This window comes from Molossus molossus, unplaced genomic scaffold (genome assembly GCF_014108415.1).
Source record: "Molossus molossus isolate mMolMol1 unplaced genomic scaffold, mMolMol1.p scaffold_m16_p_4, whole genome shotgun sequence".
In the NCBI taxonomy this organism is placed as follows: domain Eukaryota; kingdom Metazoa; phylum Chordata; class Mammalia; order Chiroptera; family Molossidae; genus Molossus; species Molossus molossus.
This window is the reverse complement of record NW_023425377.1, coordinates 81,582,016-81,603,195: the sequence shown is the minus strand read 5'-3', so window position 1 is coordinate 81,603,195 and position 21,180 is coordinate 81,582,016. Positions and strand designations below refer to the sequence as shown.

At 55.9% G+C, this 21,180-nt stretch overlaps 1 protein-coding gene across 1 annotated transcript in view; it reads left to right on the top strand.

Annotated features, from left to right (window-relative positions):
• The first annotated feature begins 5,716 nt into the window (after nucleotides 1-5,716).
• The window catches only part of ARID3A (AT-rich interaction domain 3A), a 34,391-nt gene continuing 18,927 nt past the window's right edge, over nucleotides 5,717-21,180 (top strand). Inside the window, exons 1-2 of the mRNA XM_036239890.1 lie at nucleotides 5,717-6,102; nucleotides 7,708-8,035. Coding sequence (XP_036095783.1) covers nucleotides 5,723-6,102; nucleotides 7,708-8,035 — 708 coding nt within the window. The 5' untranslated portion in view covers nucleotides 5,717-5,722. The remainder of the gene's footprint in view (nucleotides 6,103-7,707; nucleotides 8,036-21,180) is intronic.

Genomic DNA, 21,180 nt, shown 5'->3' with positions numbered 1-21,180 from the left:
AGCTAGATATGGTCTACAGCTTTTCCTTGGTGGGGAGAGAGCAGCACTCCTCCTGCCCTCAGGAGGCCTCCACCCTAACCCCTTCCCCCACTTAAAAAAAATATATGGTTTCATTAATTTTTTAGAGAGAGGGAGAGATAGAAACATCCATGTGAGACAGAAACATCCATCGGCTGCCTCTTGTATGTCCCCTACTGGGGATTGAACCCACAACCTGGGCATGTGTCCTGGCCAGAAATTAAACCAGGACTTCTCAGTCCATGGGACTAACACTTAATCAACTGAGCCATTGATTTTTAAAGAGAGTGGAAGGGAGGGAGGGAGGGGGAGAGAGAAAGAGAGGAACTTGATGTGAGAGAGACACATCAATCATAATGATCAATAATCGGTTGCCTCCTACATGGACCAACCGACCTGGGCCAGGGATCTATCTCTGCAACCCAGGTAGGTGCCCTTGATGGGGAATCGAACAAGAGACACTTTGGTGCTCAGGCCAGTGCTCTAACCACTAAGTCACACTGGCCAGGACTAAAGATTTTTTAAAGTTGATTTTTACAGAGAGAGGAAGGGAGAGAGAGAAACATCGATGTGAGAGTGAAACATTGACTGGCTGCCTCCTGCACGCCCCCTACTGGGGATGGAGCCACAAACCGGGCATGTGCCCTGACCAGGAATTGAACCAGACGTTTGGGTGCACTGGACTACGTGGGGCTGGGTGTTTAATAGCCTAATGGTGGAGGCCTCCCTGCCACCTGCTGCCATTAGACTACAGGCAGCTCTGCTGCTAGAGGCTGGGATCCCACGGGGTGGGGGGGCGGACTTGGGCCCCTAGACCTGTCTCCTGGGCTTGGGACTCTCCCAAACAGTGGGCCTACAATTTTGGGGGTGCAGTATAGGGGGGGCCCTGAGAAGATGACAATGCTGTGTACTTTAGGAGAAAGGAGGAGCTGCACAAGACCCCACCCCAACACTCAAGACGATGAACCCCAGTCCCACCAGTGGGTGCCCTCAAGAAGTGGGGCCCTCTGTATGGCCCCTGCCTGCCCCTATGCTCCCAAAGGCTCTTATCTGGGCTGAAACCTGGGCCCCTGAGGTTAGCCCCCTCATGCTGAGACCAAACCTCGACCCCACCTTGCTCTACTCTACTCTGTGCCTCAGTTTCTGGCTCTTCCAAATGGGTACATTTAGAATCTCCACTACCTAGAGATGTGAAGGTTGAACCTTGCCTTGGGCACATGGCCAGGAACTCCAGCACTCAGAATAGGGAAATTATGAAATTATTACTAAGACTAGGATCTCATGTCTCCTCCTAGGTGGGTTGTCAGGTTACTAAGAGGTGGTAACAGTTGCGGGTAAGGATTACCTCCATTTCACGATGAGTGTCCCCCTCTTCCCCACCCCCACCCCGACATAGCATGTACAGCCCCACCCCACTTGTTTGACCCACCACGCGACGTCCCCTGGTTAGGCCTTGGCTCCTCCCTCTGGCCCCGCCCCACTCTCATTTCTGGTCACTGTAGCTGGTTTTTTCCTCGGGTCTCTAATCCCCATTTTACAGACATAAAAACCAAGGATCGTCTGTGGGCTGGGGTGGGGGCAGGTCACTCGTTCCCGGTGGCTCAATCTAAGGGACAGGGATGCAACTTCGAGCCGGGTAGGTCTATTCTGGGTGCCCGGTAAAATGGGGAGGAGGTCCTCGACCCAGCTTGGGTCGCCTCAGCCTACTCCTCCTCCCCCTCCGATGCTCCCAGCCCCGCCCGCGTCCTCAACGCGCTGTGCGCTCCCGGCCACGGCGCGCACTTTGCCCACCGTCCCTAGGCAGGGGGCGGGGCCTCCCTCAGTGGCGTTCCCCTTACTTTTATTATGTATTATCTTTTAAAGGGGCCGCGACCTGAAATTTTCTGTCCACTCTCCCTTCCCTTCCCAAGACCCCTAGGCTGGTCGTGAGTGTTCGAATCAAGCGCGGGGGGAGCGAGGGGGCGTCCGGGAAGGGGGAGGGGGCCTCGCGAGACCCCTCCCCGCGTCCCGGGCCTGGGCGCTGAATCACCCGCGAGGTATTTGCATCTGAGAGCGATTTGTCACCCGGTGATTTGTCTTCCCGGCGGTGAGCGCGCCGGTGGGGGGGGAGGGGAGGGGCGGGGGAGACCGCGCGCTGGGTGACTTTTACCAATCCGGTCGGATGGGGGTGTAGACGCGGACTGAGCTGGCGGCTAGGTGAGTCCGCGCACGGCACAAACCCGGCGGCGGCCGGGAGCCAGCAGCTCGCAGCTTACCGCCTGGGCTGGAGGCCAGGCGCGGCCGGGGCAGGGCCGGACGCCTGGCGCGGGGCATGCGCCCCGGGAGCGGGCCCCGCGCGGTGAGACTGGGGTGGGGGGTGTCGGCCTTTTAAATCGCGGGTTCCGGTCCGGGGTGAAGGGGGGTCCCCAAAGTTGGGCAGGGACGTGGATGGGGGTCCAGCGTCGGGAAGGCGACCCTAATGGGTCGGAGTGGTTTTCTCCACACCCCCTTGACCTCACCACCTACCATGTTGCGCAGGGGCGCGCGCGCGCGCGGGTTGGATCGGGGGTCGCAAATGCGCTCCCCCTCTAGCGGAAGGAAATGGTCTCTAGGCGCGCGCGGGGGGCTGCTCATAGGGTTTAGTTCATTTTTTTCTCCCCGGAATCTGGTGTTTTATTCGGGAGCTGTGAGGGGAGTGGGAGCGCCGGGTGAGGAGGGCAGTTCCCTGGTGACCCACCCCTGCTGGGACGGTTTATTTATAAAGTGTCGGCCCCCGGGCTGAAAGGGGCCCCTGGAGGGGACACTGCGTTGCCCTCGCTTGGGGGTGGGCTCGGCCCCGGTCCCCGGTTCTCTGGTGGGGATCCCCGGGGAAAGCCCCCTCCCCTGTTCGGTGTCCCCCAAACACAAAGCGGGCGCAGGAAGCGCGAGGAGCGCGCGTTTGTCAATTCCAACGTTCGGTGTCCGACCTCGGGCAGCGCGTTTGTCAAGAATCTTCCGTTTTTTACTAGCTGGGGCCGAGGGTTTGCCCCCCCACCCCCATGCAAATCGGCCGCTTTCCAAGAAGCGTTTGAAACCGGACTGGGGTTTTTGTCGTCCTATTTCTTCAGTGTTTCCTTTCTCACTTCCTTCGAGCTGACCCCTCCCCACCCTCCTAGCCCCCTCCCCAGCCTGCTGCCCCCCTCCCCCTCCTCTTTCCTCCGTGGAGTGAGGGGCCCCTTTCGCCACCCTAGGGCCCCAGCCTTGCACAACTCTTTAAATAACCGTGTTTTGCAAGGCCCGAGCCGAAGCGGGTGACCTCTCTCTTCTAGAGGCATTGGGGGGGGGAGGGCGTGGCCCGATTTCTCCTCGCCCCCCCCCACCGGCCAGGTCCTAACGACCACCCAGCATCCCCCATCCCTGCTAGGTCCCTGCTTGGGAATGCCTTTCCCATGGGGCTGTCATAAAGTGGGGGTAGGGGCCGAGGACAAAGGGCTCTTGGGGGGAGGAATCTGGAGGGGGTGAGCGCTGCCAGTTTTAGGGTTAATGGCAACCTTGAGGGGGCCCAGGCCTGGCCCAGAGGGACACGGGGGTTCCCACCTGCCCCCTCCAGCCCTGGCGTGGAGGCCTGCCCTGCTCCCCTCCCCCACCGGGTGACCCGGAAGGGTCATTAAATCCAGCAGGCCAGGCGGGGGCAGCGTGGGGGGGAGTGGCTTCCTCTCGCCTCTTCCTTATGCCCCCCCAAGAGGTGGGGGGCATTGCTTTGGGTGTTTCCATTGGAGGGGGCTTGTCTTGAAGTTGTCAAAAGTGGGGGAGGGGCAGTGAGCCTTAGACCCTGGGTGAGAAATGTCCCCTCAGCACTTCTTGGGGCTGGTGGGGGATGACTGTCAGTGGGGGAGGGGGTGACTGGGTGTTGTTTTGCTGTGCTGGTCACTCTCCAGCACTGTGGCCTCTGAGAAGGTCTGTGTGCCCAGGGACCCCGCCCCTCCCAGATCCTGAGGTTCTTTGGGGGTATGTCCCTTCCCACTTTTTACAGAGGCTACTCATCTGCCCCCCCCCCTGCCCCTTTACCCAGGAAGCCCCAGGAAGTCTGGGTAAAGAGTGGCTGGTCCTGGAGAAGGTGTAAGGCCACTGGGCTCACTGTGGCTCTGTAGTGCCCCTCCCGAGATGGGGGAGATTGGGAGGGGGCTGCACTGCAAGTCTCCTAGGTAGTATCAGGCTCCTTTTAGCAGGTCACCATATTGGTGACCTAGCATCAGCTAGAACCAGGAGCCTCTAACTCTGTCCACTAGCCCCTCCTCTGTGAAACCCTTTTGCCCCAAGAGCTGCCTAAGGGCCTTTTAGGGGTTTATTTGTGGGTTAGGGGCAGCCTCCTGGACCCTCCTGCCCTCCCCACTGTTCCTGTGATGTACCACCAGGCCTGTTGGGTTCTGCCCATTTGTTTTATTAGCTGTTTGGGTGGGTGGGGGTGTGGCCTGGATTGGGTGAAGGGCTAGGGTGAAACCCAAGTCCTTCTGTCCTGTTGGAGCCTGGTTGTGCCAGGTTCTGGGACATCTCTCTTCTGAACCTTCCCTAGGCCCTGGCAGTTAGGATTGGTGGTAATCTGAAGGGACCCCAAGCGAGGGACAGAGTGCATTGCATTCTGGGACATTGGCCCCACTTGGGGTCCCAAAAGACAGAGGAAGTCCCCTGCAGGGAGCATGGGGGGAGGGCAGTGTGGGAGGCTCTCATGGCACGCAGACCCCAGTTAGCTGGGCATCTCTAAGCCTCAGTTTCTCTCTGTAAAATGGGGACAACCTAGCACCTCCTTCCCTAACACTGACATGAGGTGGTATCTGTTTTTTACCCATCTTCACCATCATAAACTCATTTAATCTCTGCCTGAGCAGTGAGGTGAATGCAGTTCGGGTATCATTTTACATATGGGGAAACTGAGGTCCAGAGAGGTTGAGGCTTATGGCTGAGAGCATGAATGGGCAAGGATTAGCTCAGGGCTCATATACAGCAAGCACTCAGTCTGGGCCAGCCATTGTCTCTGTTAGCCTGAGCGAAAGGAGGGTATCTGGAGCCCTCTGGATCAGGCGGCACCAGCACCTAGAACGTGGAATCAGAACCCAGAACCCACCTGGACTGTGGTGCCTGGCAGCCAGCTGTAGCCAATCAGAGGCCTGGAATACCCTGTGGCTCTCTCTGTTTATGAAGCAATAATCCACGCTGGTCCTTGGGAGCTGCAGTCAGCGACTGCATATTTCTCTGGGGCTTCCTTGAGATCCTCGGGAGTCCAATGTGGGGTAACCCCACTAAGCCCACTGGAAGGTGGACAGAGGAGGGGTGAATGGGAAGAGTGTGTTTCTCCACCTCCAGGGAGGCCTCCAGGTTTGCACCCTGGAGGGAGTGGATGGGAGGGATTTTCCCAGAGGCCTTTGTGGTCCAACCTCAGTGGGGAGGATGAGGCTAAGGAGCCCAGTGTGGTTTGACAGTCTGTCTTGCTGCCCTCAGGTTTCTGCAAACATACAAATGAGCTGGATGCCAGCTGCTGTCCTTCCGTGCCCGGTGTGAGAAGAAGGTGCCACCTGTTGGCATGCCCCACCAGCCCTCAGCCTGAGCCAAGTGGCCCCTGCCCCCCGCCACCCTGCACTGCCCCAGCTCCCCCACGGCCCCCACACTGCAGTGCGGCCGGGCCCCCTCCCCGAAGGGGCCGCCCCTGCCACCCACCCCTGGTGCCCGGGGCGGCCCAGCCCGCAGGGCCATGAAGCTGCAGGCTGTGATGGAGACACTCCTGCAGCGGCAGCAGCGGGCACGCCAGGAGCTGGAGGCCCGGCAGCCACTGCTGCCCGAGCCCCCTGCTGGTCCCCCGGCCCTCTCCAGAGCTGCCTTGGATGAGGACAGAGACCCCGAGAACACCCGAATGCAGCAGGCACAGATGGCTGCTCTGGCAGCCATGCGGGCTGCTGCTGCTGGCCTTGGATCTGCACCCAGCCCAGGTGGCTCTGAGGACAGGCCCCCCAGCTCGGAGGATGAGGACACTGCCCAGGAGGGGCAACCAGGCTCACCTGACAGAGGCAGGGAGGCACCAGGACATGCTGAAGGCGACGGGCACTTTGAAGATGTAGGCTCTGATGATGACCTGTGAGTGAGGGTTCATAAGCTTTGTGCAGTGAGTGGTATCTAGGTCTTGGTGACAGAATTGTAAGGACAGGACAAAACCTCCTAGGAAAGTGTCACCCTTTAGAATTTTCTGAATGATAGTGAACGTGTTCTCCATCTGCAGCATCTAGTCATACGTGGCTATTGAATGTGTGAAATGTGGCCAAGAACCAGCATTTAGAGCTTAATTTAATCTTAAACAGAACTAGCCACACATGGCCACTGGCCCCATTGCCCAGCAAGCCTACAGCAGATTCAACATCAGGAGCAGATAAATAAAGTTGGTAGACTGGGTAGGACCTGCACAGGGTGGGCAGGTTGGCTCACTGGGGTCTGTATTTCCCAGGGGTCCAGTGTGGGCCCTGAGCTGGGTGCTGCTGAGACCCCAGTGGGGTCTTTCTAGGAAGACTTTTTTTGTGTGTGTGTTAATCTTCACTGAGGATATATATTTTTTTATTGACTTTTAGATAGAGTGGAAGGAAGGGAGGGAGAGAGAGAGAAGAGAGGGAGGAAGGGAGAGAGAGAAAAACATTGATACACATCTATTGGTTGTTTTCTGCACGTGCCCTGGTGATCAGAACTGCAACCCAGGTATGTGTCCTTGACTGGAAATCAAACCCATGACCTTTCGGCCCGCGGGTTGATACTCCAACCACTGAGCCACATTGGTCAGGGCTTACATTTTTAAAAATTGATTTGAGAGAGAGGAAGGGAGAGAGAAAGAGAAATATCGATGTGAGAGAGAAACATCGAACGATTGCCTCCTGTAAGTGCCCTGACTGGGGATTGAACCCAAAACCTAGGTATGTGCCATGACCAGGAATTGAACCTGCCACCTTTGGTGTATGGGGCGATGCTCCAACCAACTGAGCCACACTGGCCAGGGCACTGGGAAAACTTTTGTTTGTTTGTTTATCCTCACCCAAGGACATTTTTTCATTTTTTGTTCAGGTAGAGTGGGAGAGAGAGAGAGAGAGAGAGAAACATCGACATGAAAGGGATACATCGAGTGGCTGCCACCTGCACGACCAACCAGGGCCAGAGACAAACTGCAACCGAGATACGTGCCCTTAGGGGGAACCAAACCCGGGTCTCTCTGGACCACAGGCCGATGCTCTAACCGCTGAGCCAAACCAGCCAGGGCGACTTTTTAACAAGCAAAGAAATGGGGTGATTGTAGGTTATGACTGGGGCTGCCAAAAATGAAGCAGGATGACTGGGGCCGGGGTTAACTTTCTAGAATGATGGGCAAAGTGGTGACAGTCCCTAGGAAGGGCCAGAGGAGCCTGGAACATCACGCCTAATGGAGGGAACAGCCTGAGCAAAGACTCTGAGGAGGGAACTAGCTTGGTATTTTCAAGGTTCAGCAAGACAGCTGGTGTAGCAGAGAGAGGATTGGGGAGGGAGCCCGTTAGCACTGGGGTGGGGGCTAGGGATTATGTCTGAAGCTGGGTCAGCTGAGGCCCGACCTCCCTGTGTTGAGAAGGAAACCCAGGCTGGGATGAGGAGCCAGCCTTGCCCTGGAGTGGGGGTGGGGGGTGAGCTGGCGTCTTCTCCCCTGACCTCTGCCCTCTTTGCCTGCCCCAGGAAGCCAAAATGGGAAGAGGAGGAAGAGGAGGAAGAAGAGCTGGAGGAAGACTTGGGGGATGAGGATGAGGAGGATGATGAGGAAGACTATGAGGATGAGGAGGGGCTCGGGCCCCCAGGCTCTGCTGGCCTGGGCCCTGCTGCCCTGTTCACCCACAAGGCCCAGCTACCCCAGGCCTTCCGTGGCGGTGATGGTGGGCCCCGGGTGCTGGGTGGCCAGGAGCGCCCAGGGGCTGGCCCAGCCCACGCTGGAGGGGCTGCCCACGTGGTACCTCAGCTGCAGCCTCCTGACCATGGGGACTGGACGTATGAGGAGCAGTTCAAGCAGGTGGGTTATGCGTTGTGCGTCATAATGGGGACAGTGGGGGCAGGGGTGCACCCTGGCTGTTAACTGGGGTTCTTCCATCCGTCCTGATGGCTAACTTTTGCCTTGCCTGCAAGTGCCAAGCTGGGTGCTGGGGATCCCATGGGTGGGCTGGCTGGCTGTTAATGCATGAATTTGGGGGACATCAGCCAGGAGGGAAAAGTTCAGGGCTCTTGGTGTCTGAACCAGAAGGAGAGGCAGAGACAGAGCAGGAGAGGGGTTCAGAGTGGAGGGAATTGCTCAGGCAAAGGCTGTGCAGTGACCTGGCTTGGCCTGGGTGTGGATGTGGCCCAGTGATGTGGGATTGGAGGTCTTGTCTGTTTGGTCTCTTGAGTGGAGTTTGGCGTATTGAGGCCCAGGCGATTGGTTGAGCAGGAGGTGGCCACGTTGATGTGGATGGCCCAGCACCCTGGGGCTCTGGAGGGGCGGGGAGGAAGCAGGCCATTCTGGTGCCTTCCCAAGGGCAGCTAGGGCAGAGGAAGTGGCCGGGCGGGGCATCCTTTGAAGTTTGGCTGAGCTGGGCTGGGCAGATGGAAACCAGATGGCGGCCCAGGCGGCCAGTGGAGCTTGCATTCCATCCTCAGCCAGCTGGGCCCTGCCCTGACCTCTAGGAGTGGCTGGAGGGGACCTGGTCTCCCTGGCCCAGAGCCCAGCCTCGCTGGGGCTCCACGGTGATGTGGACACGACAGTGCATCGGAGTGCCCTTGGGGCAGCTGCCCTCCGGAAGCTGGGTCCAGGATTGGCTGTGGGACCTTCTGAGAGGGAGGTGAAGCCTAGCCACCCTATGTTGGTCTCTAGGGACACAAAACCAGTGGCTTCCCTCTCAGCTTCACTTGTAGAAAAGGGTATTGGGACCCAGCAGCCCTCAGAGGCTTGAGTTCAGGCCATCAGAAAACAGATGGAGCCCTGGCCGGTTTGGCTCAGCGGTTAGAGCATCAGCCTGTGGTCCAGAGAGACCCAGGTTCGGTTCCCGCTAAGGGCACGTACCTCGGTTGCAGTTTGTCCCCAGCCCTGGTTGGGTTGTGTGGGTGGCAGCCACTCGATGTGTCTCTTTCACGTCGATGTTTCTCTCTATCTTTCTCTCTCTCCCTCCCACTCTATCTGAACAAAAAATGGAAAAATGTCCTCGGGTGAGGATTAAAAAAACAACAACAAAAAACAGATGGAATAAAGAAAAACTGGAAATTGGGCCCATGGGGAAAAGCCCGGGGCTGTGGTGGGAGTGACAGGGACAGAGGAGGTGGGAAGGTTAGAGGGGTGGTACCTCCGGAGTGGGCACAGCCAGCTTCAAGGATGGAAGGGAGAGTTAAATACCCTCCCCACCCCCTGAGCCTCCTGTCTTCGTGGGAGTGGCCCAGGTGACTGGGTGGGGTGGCCTTGCCTCCCGCCTGGTTTTGGCACAGGGGTGGCAGTGCCTTCTGGTGGAATGAAAGCCAACAGATGTCACTTCCTCAGGATGAAGCCAGCCCTGCCCCATGAGTGGCCCTGGCTGCCTCCTGCGTGTGGACGCCAGCCTGAGCCTGCATGTGGAACTGATGGCCTCAGTGCCCTTCCCTTTGGGAAGGAAACATTTGCTGGGCAGCTGCTCACCCCATTTTGCAGATGAGAAAGTGGAGGCATGGTATTGGGGGCAGGTTCTACAGAATCTAAGCCCCTGATGTTCTCTGGGTTCAATATAACAGATGGGCACATTTTGGGCAAGTCACATTTATTTATTCACCAAATATTTGCTGTTTGTCCTGAACACAGCCCTTGAGGAGCCCCAGGCTGGGGGGGTCGAAGCTGGACAGACACCCCTGCCTCACATGGTCACAGCTGGGTGGGAGGGGCGAGGTTGTGTGGCCTTGGGGGGGTCAGAGATCGACAGAATCCTTGCCCCCCTGGCTTCAACACTGACAGGAGGTGGAGGGTGTTGGTGGTCAAGCCAGGTGGGGATGAAGGGTTAGAAGTCCTGACCCCAAAGACCTTTTCTCATGTCAAGAACAAAGGGCCTCGGGAGCCATTGTCTCACTTGTCTGGGACATGATGGTGATGTCTCAGGATGCCCAGGTCAGGGCACAGTTTCTGAGGCCAGACGGTCAGGGAGCTTCAGTGTCACACAGTCACTCATGGTTTATTCCTGTTGTGGGTGGAGAAGGTCCGTAAACAAGTAAATGGATAGTAACACGGGATGTGGTTGGTGTCTTTAGAGGGGAAGCAAGGGGAAACGGGGAGGCCTCTTAGGATGTGACCTTTAGGCTGAGCTTTGTAGGAGCAGGAGCCAGGCATACGCACTGAGGAGTGGTGTACCTGGCAGAGGAGATAGCCTGTGAAAAGGTCCTGAGGTGGGACCCAGCTTTGCTTGTGCATAGGGGCCACACATTACTAGCCTGGGTCCCACAGGCGATGGGCCTGTATTCCAGGATGAGGTAGGCTGAGGGAGGGTTTGGGCCAGCAAGGGCCTGCCCTGTGGTGCTGGGAGCTTATTTTTGCCTGTTTATGGCCCGTCGAGCTGCTGGTGCTGTCTGTCCACCCAGCTGGCCAGGCACCTGTGCAGCCAGTGTCAATAGTGGCTTGGGCCCAGCCAGCTTGGCAGATGTCAGGGGCCATGTTGACTCTGGCACTGCCCCACCCCCTTCCTGGCACGTGGCAGCCAGCCGGCCAGCCGTCCACTTGGCATCATCTCTGTCTCTTCCTCCCTGATCTTGGCAGGGCCTGGGGCTGACTTCTGCCCCCAAACCCTCAACAGTCTTGCAATTCTGCTGTTAGCTACAGGTCTGGGGGCAGCCAGGCTGGGGAGGGTCCTGGGGCAGTAGGCTTGTGACCACAGAATCTTTCCTGGAAAACCTACAACCTCCCACTGATGGAGGCCAGCTCACCTGGAGCTGCTGGCCGGGGACCAGGGTGTGTTACAGGCAGCGATTAGGAGCTCAGCCTCCTGGCATCAGATATAGCATGTACTGACATCCTGGCGACTTCCTGTCACCAACATGGCCATGCCTGGGCTCTAGAAAGTGTTCTTGTGGGATTTTAAATCAGCAGACTCTTAATTACAAATCTTTAGTTGCTTAAGGATTTGAATCCTGTCTCAAGAACTCCAGTGTTGGAATTGTTTAACAGCTTTATTGGTAGAAAATTTGCATAGCACATAATTCACCCATTTAACGTGTGCAATTCACTGGTTTTTAGTATATTCATAGGGTTGTACATCCATCACCACAATCGATTTTAGAGCATTTCATCACCCCAAAAGGAGCCCCATTCCCCTTAGCAGTTACCCTCATCTCTTTCCCCAGCCCTTGACCCGTTTTCTGTGAATTTGCCTATTCTGGAGATTTCAAATAGAGTCAAACACTGGCTTTTTGTGTCTGGCTTCTGTCACTGAGCATCTTGTGTTCAAGGTCCTTCTACATTGTAGTGAGTGTCAGTGTGTCACTCCTTTTCATGGTTGACTAATATTCCAGTGTGTGTGGATGGATCATATTGTGTTTATCTTTTCTCCCATGGATGGGTACTTGGGTTGTTTCCACCTTTTGGTGATTGTGAATCCTGCTGCTGTGAACATGCATGTAAAGGTTTTCGTGTGAACAGGTTTTCCATTTTTTTGAGCGTGTACCTAGGAGTGGAATTTCCAGTTCAGGTGGTAACTCTGTGTTTAATGTTTTGAGGAGCTGCTGAGTACTGTCCATAGCACTGCCCTATCTTGCGTCCCACCTACCATGCGTGAGGCTCCAGTTTCTTCCCGTCCTCACCAACACTTGTGATGATGACTGGTTCCAGCTGTGTGGGTGGGGGTCTTGTGGTATCTCACTGTGGTTTTGATTTGCATTAAATGGTGCCCTGGCCACTTTGGCTCAGCGGTTAGAGCATCAGCCTGAGGACCAAAGAGTAGAGGTTCGATTCTGATCAAGGGCACGTACCTTGGTTTTGGTTCAGTCTCCAGCCTTGGTCGGGGTCTTGTGGGAAGCAACCAGTCGATGTATCTTGTTTACGTCAGAAATGATTTGCATTAAATGTTAGGATACTTTCCTTTGCTTTCCAAGGTAGTAGCCAATCACCACGTCACTCGTAAAGATCAGAGACGTAGAAGTGACAATTTTACCTAATATTTGCTGCCTAACTATGTGCAGATGGCAGATTGAACAGCTCATGCATGTCTCGTGTATCTTTTTTTTTTTTGGTCAATCCTCACCTGAGGATATTTTTTCCATTGATTTTTTTAGAGAGAGTGGAAGGGAGGGGGAGAGAGAGGGAGAAAGAGAAACATTGATTGGTTACCTCCTGCATGTGCCCTAACTAGGGTGGGGGATCAAACGTTTAACCCAGGTATGTGCCCTTGACCAGAAATCGAACCCGAGACTCTCCAGTGCATGGGCAAATGCTCTAACCACTTAGCTACACTGGCTGGGACTCATGTGTATCCTTTTTTTACATAAACCAGTAATAGTCACTTATTATCATTACCAATTATTGTAATTGTATGTGCTATACTTTAATATGATTGGCAGCAGAGTAGGTTTGTTTATACCACAAAAATGTTGTGCAATAAATTTACCATGTCACTAGGTGACAGGAATTTTTCAACTCCATTCTTGTGTATCCTCTTGATCCCATGGGGGAGGAACTGCCATTGCCCCTCTTGCGCAAATGGGGAAACCGAGGCACTTGCCATGGGGGAGGAGTCAGAGCTGGGATCGGATTCCAAGGTAAACTAACCCTAGCACCTTCCAGAGCATTCCTGGGAGAGTAGATGGACCAGGGAGGGGCAGGACGCCACTGGCTACAGGGTTTAGGGGAAGCCTGGTGGCCTCACTGAGCCTCAGTTTCCTTCGTCTGAAATGGAGGCATTTGACCAAGACTTCACATTGGGGCGTCAAGACCCAGTGCCTGGACACAGTAGGCACTTGGGCAGAAATAGCCACCAGCAGCTCCAGGAGGCCGCTGCATCCTGGCTGTGGACCCAGCCTTGCCCCTTCCCCTCCTTAGACCTCCTGGGATCCATTTTATTCCAGGGTGTCCTCCTCCTCCCTAACATATGTGGCCCTGGTAGCAGGTTCAGGACCTGGGAGGTGAAACCATGGGCCTTAGAGGTGTCCTCAGCAAGAGGCTGGGGTCACATTTGGTTTTTTTTCCTGGTCCTTTCAGCTCATTTAGATTTTTTTGAATTATGGAAAATACACTTAGATACATTTTCAAGTTTATTTTTTATTCCAGAAGTAACACTAGACATTCTCATTGGGACAGAACATGGAACGGTGCCATTGAAGCTCGAGGCTGCTAGCCCCTGCCCTGATCTGGTTTTTTTGGGCCTATATCTACCCACTTATGCCCAGAAATGTGACCTTTCAGGGGACTGGGTGGTTCCACCCACTCCTGAGTGGGACATACTGTTTTATGTGGGTGTTTTCAAATCATCCTCATCACTCAGTGTCTGTCATATCAGAATGTCCTGAGTTGCCTCTTTTTTGTTGGCTCTGTGCAGAGTGGGGCTGACACCAGTTTGTTGGTCTGCTTCTCTGTTTCTCTGTTGTAAACCCTGTAGTGACTATCCCTAGGCTTACCCGAGTTGCTTGGGGCAGTGCGGGGTGGGGTGGGGGGCTGGAATTGCTGGGGTTCTGGAAGAAGGTGGCAGACATTTTCTTTCTTTTTTTGTTAATCTTCACCTGAGGATATTTTTTCCACTAATTTTTTTTTTCAGAGAGAGTGGAAGGGGGGCAGTGAGAGGGAGAGAGAGACACATCGATTGGTTGCTTCCTGCATGAGGGCCGGGATCGAACCTGCAACCCAGGTACATGCCCTTGACTGGGAATTGAACCTGTGACCCTCCAGTACGTGGGCCAATGCTCTAATCACTGAGCCATGCTGGCTAGGGCAGCCCCCCAGGCTGGAGAATGTTAGAGCAGGACACAGGCATTCCCAGACCTAAGAGGGTCAGGGCTGGGTTCGAAGACAATTGAAGGGAAGGCTGCCCAGAGTAAGGGGCATTGGAGCCGGGGGTTGGCAGAATATGTAAAAGTTTGCCAGATGGACAGAGAGGGTAGGGTCTACTTCTTGGACTGGTGTGGCTGGTGTGTAAAGGGATGGGCAGAACGTTAGGGCAAACCAGAAGTGGGCTCAAAGGGGTGCCCTTGGCAGGATTTGGAGCCCGGGAGGGAGAGAGACGCTGGGAAGACCCTTAGGAGGCCTTGGTCCAGGCAGGAGTGAGAGGCCAGAACTACGGCTGGGACTTTAGTACTAGAGAAAGATGAGTTAGAATTTTCCCAGTGGGGGAGGGTATTCCAGGGAAAGGGTAGAGCCTGGGCAAGGGCCAGGTCAGACTCTGGGTTCTGAGCCCAGCCACGTTCATCTGGTGTGCTTGAAACAGGGCGGGCCAGGGGCCAGGCTCAGTGGATCCTGGGCGCCAGCTCTGGCACCAGGTATCTTTCTGAGGCACTGGGAGCCCTGGGCCATGTGTGAAGGGGAGAGGAAGGGTATTGGGAAGCCCCTGGGGAGCCCAGCCTTCCCCACCTAGGGCAGCACCTGCCTCATCAAAGCTGTTGTGGCTGTTGGCTCAGAGCCAGCTAGGTCATGGCGGGCACGGGAAGGGTGCTTGCCTGCCAGCCCCTGGCACCATGCCCCTGCCCGTGCCAGCCCTGGGAACCACACTGACTCAGCCGGAAGAACCTTATCTGGCCCCTATGCTGTCACCCAGCCGCAGGGTCACCACTGTAGGGTCACCACCGCTGTGGCCTGGCTCCACGCCCACCGCCAGCTCCCCACCCTGGTAGCCGCTGCCAAGTGACTAGCCACGCCTCATGCTCTCTAATAACACACGCGGCCGGTGGAGGGAGCGGTGCCTGGCAGGCAGAGTGTCCTAGCTGGGCTCTCCATCAGAGGATGGGTGTGGGTGAGCCACGTGGGGGCCCGCCTGCTGGCGAGGGTGTATGAGTGTGCACATGGGTGTGGGGATGTGGCGGTGGCACATGGTTCCATGAGCTGTGGTGTCCCAGGGCCCTGCTGATGTCGGAGTCTGTGTTTGCCAGATCCAGGACCCGGGGGACCTTTGAGACCCTCTGTGTGTATATGACCCACACTTGTGCTTGTGCGTGGCTGTCATGTGTGTGTGTGTGTGTGTGTGTGTGTGTCTGTCTGTCTGTGGGGTACATGTCCTGAGGCCATGTGGATCCATCTGTGGCATCTTTATTTTCCTTTTTTTCAAATCCTCACCTGAGGATGTTTTTCTGTTTATCTTCAGATAGAGTGAGAAGGAGGGGGGGAGAGGGAGAGAGAGAGAAACAGCGACTTGAGAGGGACACATCGACTGGTTGCCTCCCACACGACCCCAACCAGGGACGGGGAGGAACCGCAACCGAGGTACTTGCCCTTGACCGGAATCGAACCCGCCACTGATTGGTCCATGGACCAATGCTCTACCGCTGAGCCAAACAGGCCAGGGCTTTTAAAAAAAATTTTTTTTTTTTTTCTTTAGTGATTTTTTAGAGAGAGGAAGGGAGAGGGGGAGAGAGAGAAACATCGATGAGAGAAAACATCGATTGAACTGGCCAGGGCTTTTAATTAACTTTAGAGACAGAGAGAGAGAGAAATATTTATATGAGAGAGAAACATCAATTGGTTGCCTCCCGTACATGCCCTGACTGGGGATTGAACCTGCAATCTGGGTATGTGCCCTGACTGGGAATCAAACCCTCTGCCTTTCGGTGTACAGGACAATGTTCCAACCCACTGACCCACCTGGCCAGGGGGTGTCTTTCTGTGTATCTCCCACCTTGGGCACCTGCTCAAGTCCTGATATCTGGCCCGTGTGTATACGTCTACGAGCATGTGCCATGTGACGTGTCTCTAACTTACATGCACATGTCGCTGAGTCTGTCCTGGGGTCCGGACACACTTAGGGATGGCTGGGCTTGTGTATCCCAGAGTGTGCTGACTCTGGTGCCTTGAGTGCTTCTCTTATCTGTATGACAGGGTGACAGTCCCCTGTGGCTTTGTTTGCACGTGGTCATGTGTGTGGTCATCTGCAGCCACATACATGTGTGAGCATGTACTCATAGCCAACTTCCACGTGTGCCTGTGTGAGAGCTTGTGTGCCTGCCGACACTGGGTTCCCCTGCCCTGTGAAGCGCGAGGTCTCACTGGGGCCATGAACCATTAGCCAGAAAGTCAAGTCCCCTGGTCAGTGGTTCACAGTGGCTATCCAGGAGGAGGTCAGCTGCCCTCGCCTGCCTGCTGCCTGCCTGCCTGCTGTGCATTCCAGAATTGCAGTGCTGACATAGCCCCGGGGAGCCCCAAGATGTGGATAGGGCCCCAGGGTTCTTGGGGACTCCCACTGTCCTGCTTGATTCCTTCTTCGTCTCATGTACTGTGTGATCTTAGGCGGGGCTGCACCCTCTCTGAACCAGGGCTTGGCCCATTCTGTGCTTCAGTTTCTGCATCCGACACAAAGGCCCTTCAACCCCCTACATTTTCTTATCTCTGGAGCCAGCACAACCTGTAGTGATATGGAGGGGCATCCCCCTGACCATTTGTGATAGCCCAGCACCCCATCACAGATGCTGTCATCATGTCAGGTTGCTGTTGCACCCTAGCCTGGTCTGGGGAGCAGCTGGGGGGTGCTGGCCGGTGGGTGGGCACGTGTAGGGGCGGGGTGCAGACCGCCCCTTCTCTGCCCTCCTGGCTGCATGCGGCCAGAGGACAATTAGAGGTCACAGGGTTAAATGGTAACCAATCTGCCTATTGAAGGCCTCAGCTCAAGACTGGCCTTGCCCCTGTGGTCAGGGGTGATGGGGGATCTTCTGGGGCCGAGGGGTAGGGGGCAGGGAGGGGGCAGAGTCAGCGCTGCTTGCCCTGCTGCTGCAGGCACACACTTCTGTCCTCCCAAAAGAAAAGGGTCTTTGCAGATATAGTTAGGATGAGGTCACACTGGAGTAAGGTGGGCCCCAAATCTGGGGACATGCATCCTCATAAGAAGAGGACATGCACAGAGACACACAGAAAGACAGGCACGAGAAGACAAAAGGAGAGATCAGGGCAGTGTTGACACAAGCCCAGGGACGCTGGAGCCCCAAGAAACTGGGAGGGGCAGAAAGGACCCTCCCCTGGAGCCTTGGGAGGGAGCAGGACACCTTGATCTCAGGTGTTTGGCCTTGGAACTGTCTGGCCCTGGAACCGTGAGAGAATGAATCACTGTTTAAGGCCTAGTCTTTTGCTTTCTTCCAGCCACCCCAGGAAATAATTAGAAACTTGAAGAAGGTTTGGATTCCTGACTTGGGACTTGGCCGGGCACTTTCAGGGAGCCGGGCCCGCTGGGCATGTGATGTGTGCAGCCCTGATCCCCATCAGCTGTGGACTCTGCTTTGGAAATTGGTTTGGGTCAAGGGGATCCTGACTGTCCCACCCATGAGGTTGTGGGACTGGGTTCAGGCAGAAAGCCAGGCTGTGCACATGTCTGAATCTGGTCCTTCCACAAGCATGTATGGAGTACTCGCTGTGTACCAGCCCCCATTCTGGGGACAGATCTGTAAAGAAAGCAGACAGAAGCGGCTGTTGTCCTGGTGGTGTGGTGGTGGGGATGTGGGGCCCAGTGGGCCGGGTGGGCGTGGCAGCCAAGAGCAGGCTGTCTGGGGCCATTATCTTTGAGCCAGAAAGCAAGGGTGTGTCTGTCTGTGTCTGGGTGGACGGGTGTGTCCATGTGTATAGTGGGAGACCACATTAGGGTGGGCAGGGACGTGGGCACATCAGGAGGGTGTGTGTCCATGGCCACACTGAGGTCCAGGTCAGGGCTGTGTGGTTGCTCTGGGTGGGGCAGGGGTCTGGTGGTTTCTGTCTGAGAGGAATTGTTGGGGTGGTGAGCGTGGGTTCTGCTGGAGTCCTGAGGGATTGTCTGGTATCTCTGTCCAGGCAGGAATGGCCGTGTGCCCCAGTGCTGTGTCACATTCTCTTTCCGACCTATGAGGGGTCTTTGAGGGTCTGCCCTGTTAGACTGTGCTCCCAAAGCCCCACCCCACATAGGGGTGTGAGCCTGTTGATACAGAGGTGGATCTTCTGGACTTGTGAGGCCCCCACCCAAGGGGGCACCTGCCCGGCCTCCAAGCCTCCAACCTTGGGGGCCCCTCACTGCAGACCAGGAAGGGGCCAGCTACCCCTTCCCGATATTCTTCATTTAACCCCTTTCTGTGATCAGCTCCATGAATTTTACCCTGGGAGGCAGGCTGGGCCGGGTCCTCTGATGGGTGCTGGGAGACCAGGGGCCTGGGACCCTGACTGAGTCTGTCCATGGAGCCTCCTGGTTTTGCTGTCTCTCCCCATGTCTCTCTCTCTCTCCCTCTTTGTATCCTGCCTCCCCCTGCCCCCAACCTGCCCTCTGTCCTTCTGTTGCCTCATAATTCCTATTCAACTGCCACTTTCTCAGGGGCAGCAAGCTGGCCTTGCAATGGCAGGTCCTGTGGATGAGTATGCATGGGTGCCACCTTCTCCCTGCCCTGGTGACTGCCTCCCTGCTCAGCCATTGGCCTACCTGCCCCCTCCCCGCCTCCTCTAGTACTGCTGATGGTGCCTGATTCTTGGAAGGGAAGTGGGGCCTGAAGTCACCTCTGGGTTATTCATTTCTTTGCCCTCACCATGCAGGGTGGAGCCCAGCCGAGCTGGGGTGCAGACTGCTGGCTATTGGCATTTTGTTGGCATTTCATTGTTGTTATTTGTTACCATTTACCTAGTGTCCTGGAGGAGGAGGGGCAGGACATGGTGGGGGCCGCCCAGCTGACATCTCTTCTCTCTTCCATGCTTTCCTGCAAGAGAATTTCCCGAAGGAAATGGGGATGTTCTAGGAGTGGGGGTCCCCCTCCTGCAGTTAGGAAGTAGGCTTGGGTGGTACCCCGAGGCTGCTGGCCGCCTTCATGGGGCATGCAGTTCCTGTTGTCTCGTCCTCGGCCTGGGGTCTGGCAGAGGCTTCCTTGGGTATGCCTGGTGGGGACTCCGGGTCCTGAGCCCCTTCCTCTTGACTCTTGGGTAGGAGGTTCGAAGTAGCCTCATTTCTTCCTGCTGTATCTATCTACTGCTGTCCCGTGACAGTGGGGACCTGGTCAACCCAGCTGGGGCAGAGTGGCGATCTGTCCCCTGGTCTCCCACTCCTGAAGCTGATGGCACTGGCTGGGTTTCTGTTCAGAGAACCTGGGCTGGGAGCAACAGGAACCTCACTCCCTAGACAGGTAGATCTTTCTGAACAGCTCCAACCACTAGGAAAGTACCTTCTGGCATGTTCTGGGACTGCCTGGGGGCCCAGCTGCAGAGAAACAGGACTGGTTCCTTTCTGAGGAAACCCAGGGCAGGATTTTTAATTCCTGGGTGCCAGGCCCTGGGCACAGGGCTTAGACCCGAGGCATCTCCGAGCCAGGGGTCAGGCAGGAACATGAGACTATCATGTTTGGATTGTGCAGGCCCGGGACCCGCTGTGAAAGGCCCCAAGGGCAGAGTGGAACATCGGATCAGTAATTGCTGAAGGGGGCAGGGGAGATTCTGGATTTGGGGGCTTGCTGACCCTGAAGCATTTGCCCAGAGCTCCTGAGTGCAAGGCGCTTTGGGGTGGGGGTTCTCTCCCCCACTTGGTGAGGCTGGTGCACCCTGCAGTCATTCCAAAGGCGCTAAGGGGCTCTAACTGGGTTTGAATTCATCTCCATGGTTTTCTCTCAGTGCCTCTGTTTCCCTGTCTGTGAGGTGGGGTCCAACTTGGATAGTGGTCAGCTCAGGGCCGGGCCTGTGGGGGAGGGGGGCTGGATTTGTATGTCATTTGTGTGACAGTATGGGACAACCATATCCCTCCTCTGCTCCATTTCCTAGAAGTGTCTCTGCTGATCCCCATCCTGGGTGCATCCTCAATGCCAGGCCTGCTGGTATCCCCTGTGGGCCTTAGTTTCCCCACTGTGACATGGGGCTGGTGGTGACCAGTCTTGTCCTGCCACCAAGGTGGTTCCTCCTGCCTGTATACCCTGCTTCCCATGAGTCCCTCATCTTCACCGGGACTCCCAGGTGCACCCCTGCCCACTTCACAGATGGCCTTGATCTCATGCAAGGCTGACCAGGAGAAAAGGAGAGGGTTTGGGGGTTAGGGCCCTTCTCTTGAACCTTGTGTTCCGGAAATCCAGAAAGATGTGCTTTCATGTGTTTGATTCTGTGACTCGTTTCTAGAGCTTTTTATTAATATCTCTGTCGTGGGTGCGGGTGCTATGTCTTTTCAGAGAAAGGACACATGGCCAATTGGGGAGGGGTGCCTGAGCAGACAGATGTTTCTGCCCTGCCCAGAATCACTTCCCCAATTTCCTTCAAGCCCTGCGGGGGGCCCTGCAGCATCTGTGGGGAGGAGGCCCTGCCTGGGTGCTGACAGGAAGCGAAAGGGCCAAGTGGCCATGGGGGTGCCCCCAGAGTCAGGTGCATGGAAGGGCGATTCCTGGGAAGGCCTGATGTCCCATGGACATTGATTAAACCCCCACAGCGATCGACTCTGCCCTTCTCCGTCCTTCAGGGGCCCCAGCTCCCCCAGGACTCCTGCTTGCTAGCCATCTCCCCAGCTGGCCTGAGCCCAGGACACACTGCAACCTCAGCGTCCAGCACAGGCCTGACATACAGGTGCTCAATAACGGCTGCACAATGGACTGTCCTGGTCAAAGCTGACAGCTCCCAGTCTCTACCTCCTTTGTGCTGTGCCCTGGGAGTTTCCAGAACAGGGAAAAAAACAAAAAACCTCAAATTCAAAACCCCCAGGTGCTCACCTGGGTTGGCCTTCTGAGGGCTGGAGTCCTCTACACCTCAGAGCTGAGAGAGAAGCTGCTTTGATGGTTTCCCTGATCACATTGGTCACCCACCTCCCATGATAGGTAAACTGAGGCCTGAGGTACAGAGAGGAAGGTTTCAGATTCTAGGTCCTTTGGCCCCAAATGACTTCCTCCCACAGCCCCACTGAGCGCTATTCTGGCTTTATTTGTTTGTCCGTTTGACTATTTATCTTTGCTTTGGGATGTCTATGGGAGGGGCAGGACCTGGCCTCAGTGCTGTTTTGTCCTCTCTGGGCTTCATGCTGTTGGGGGAGGAGTGCTCACACTGGGCCTGTCCTCCCTGCCCTGTGCACATGGAAAACGGTG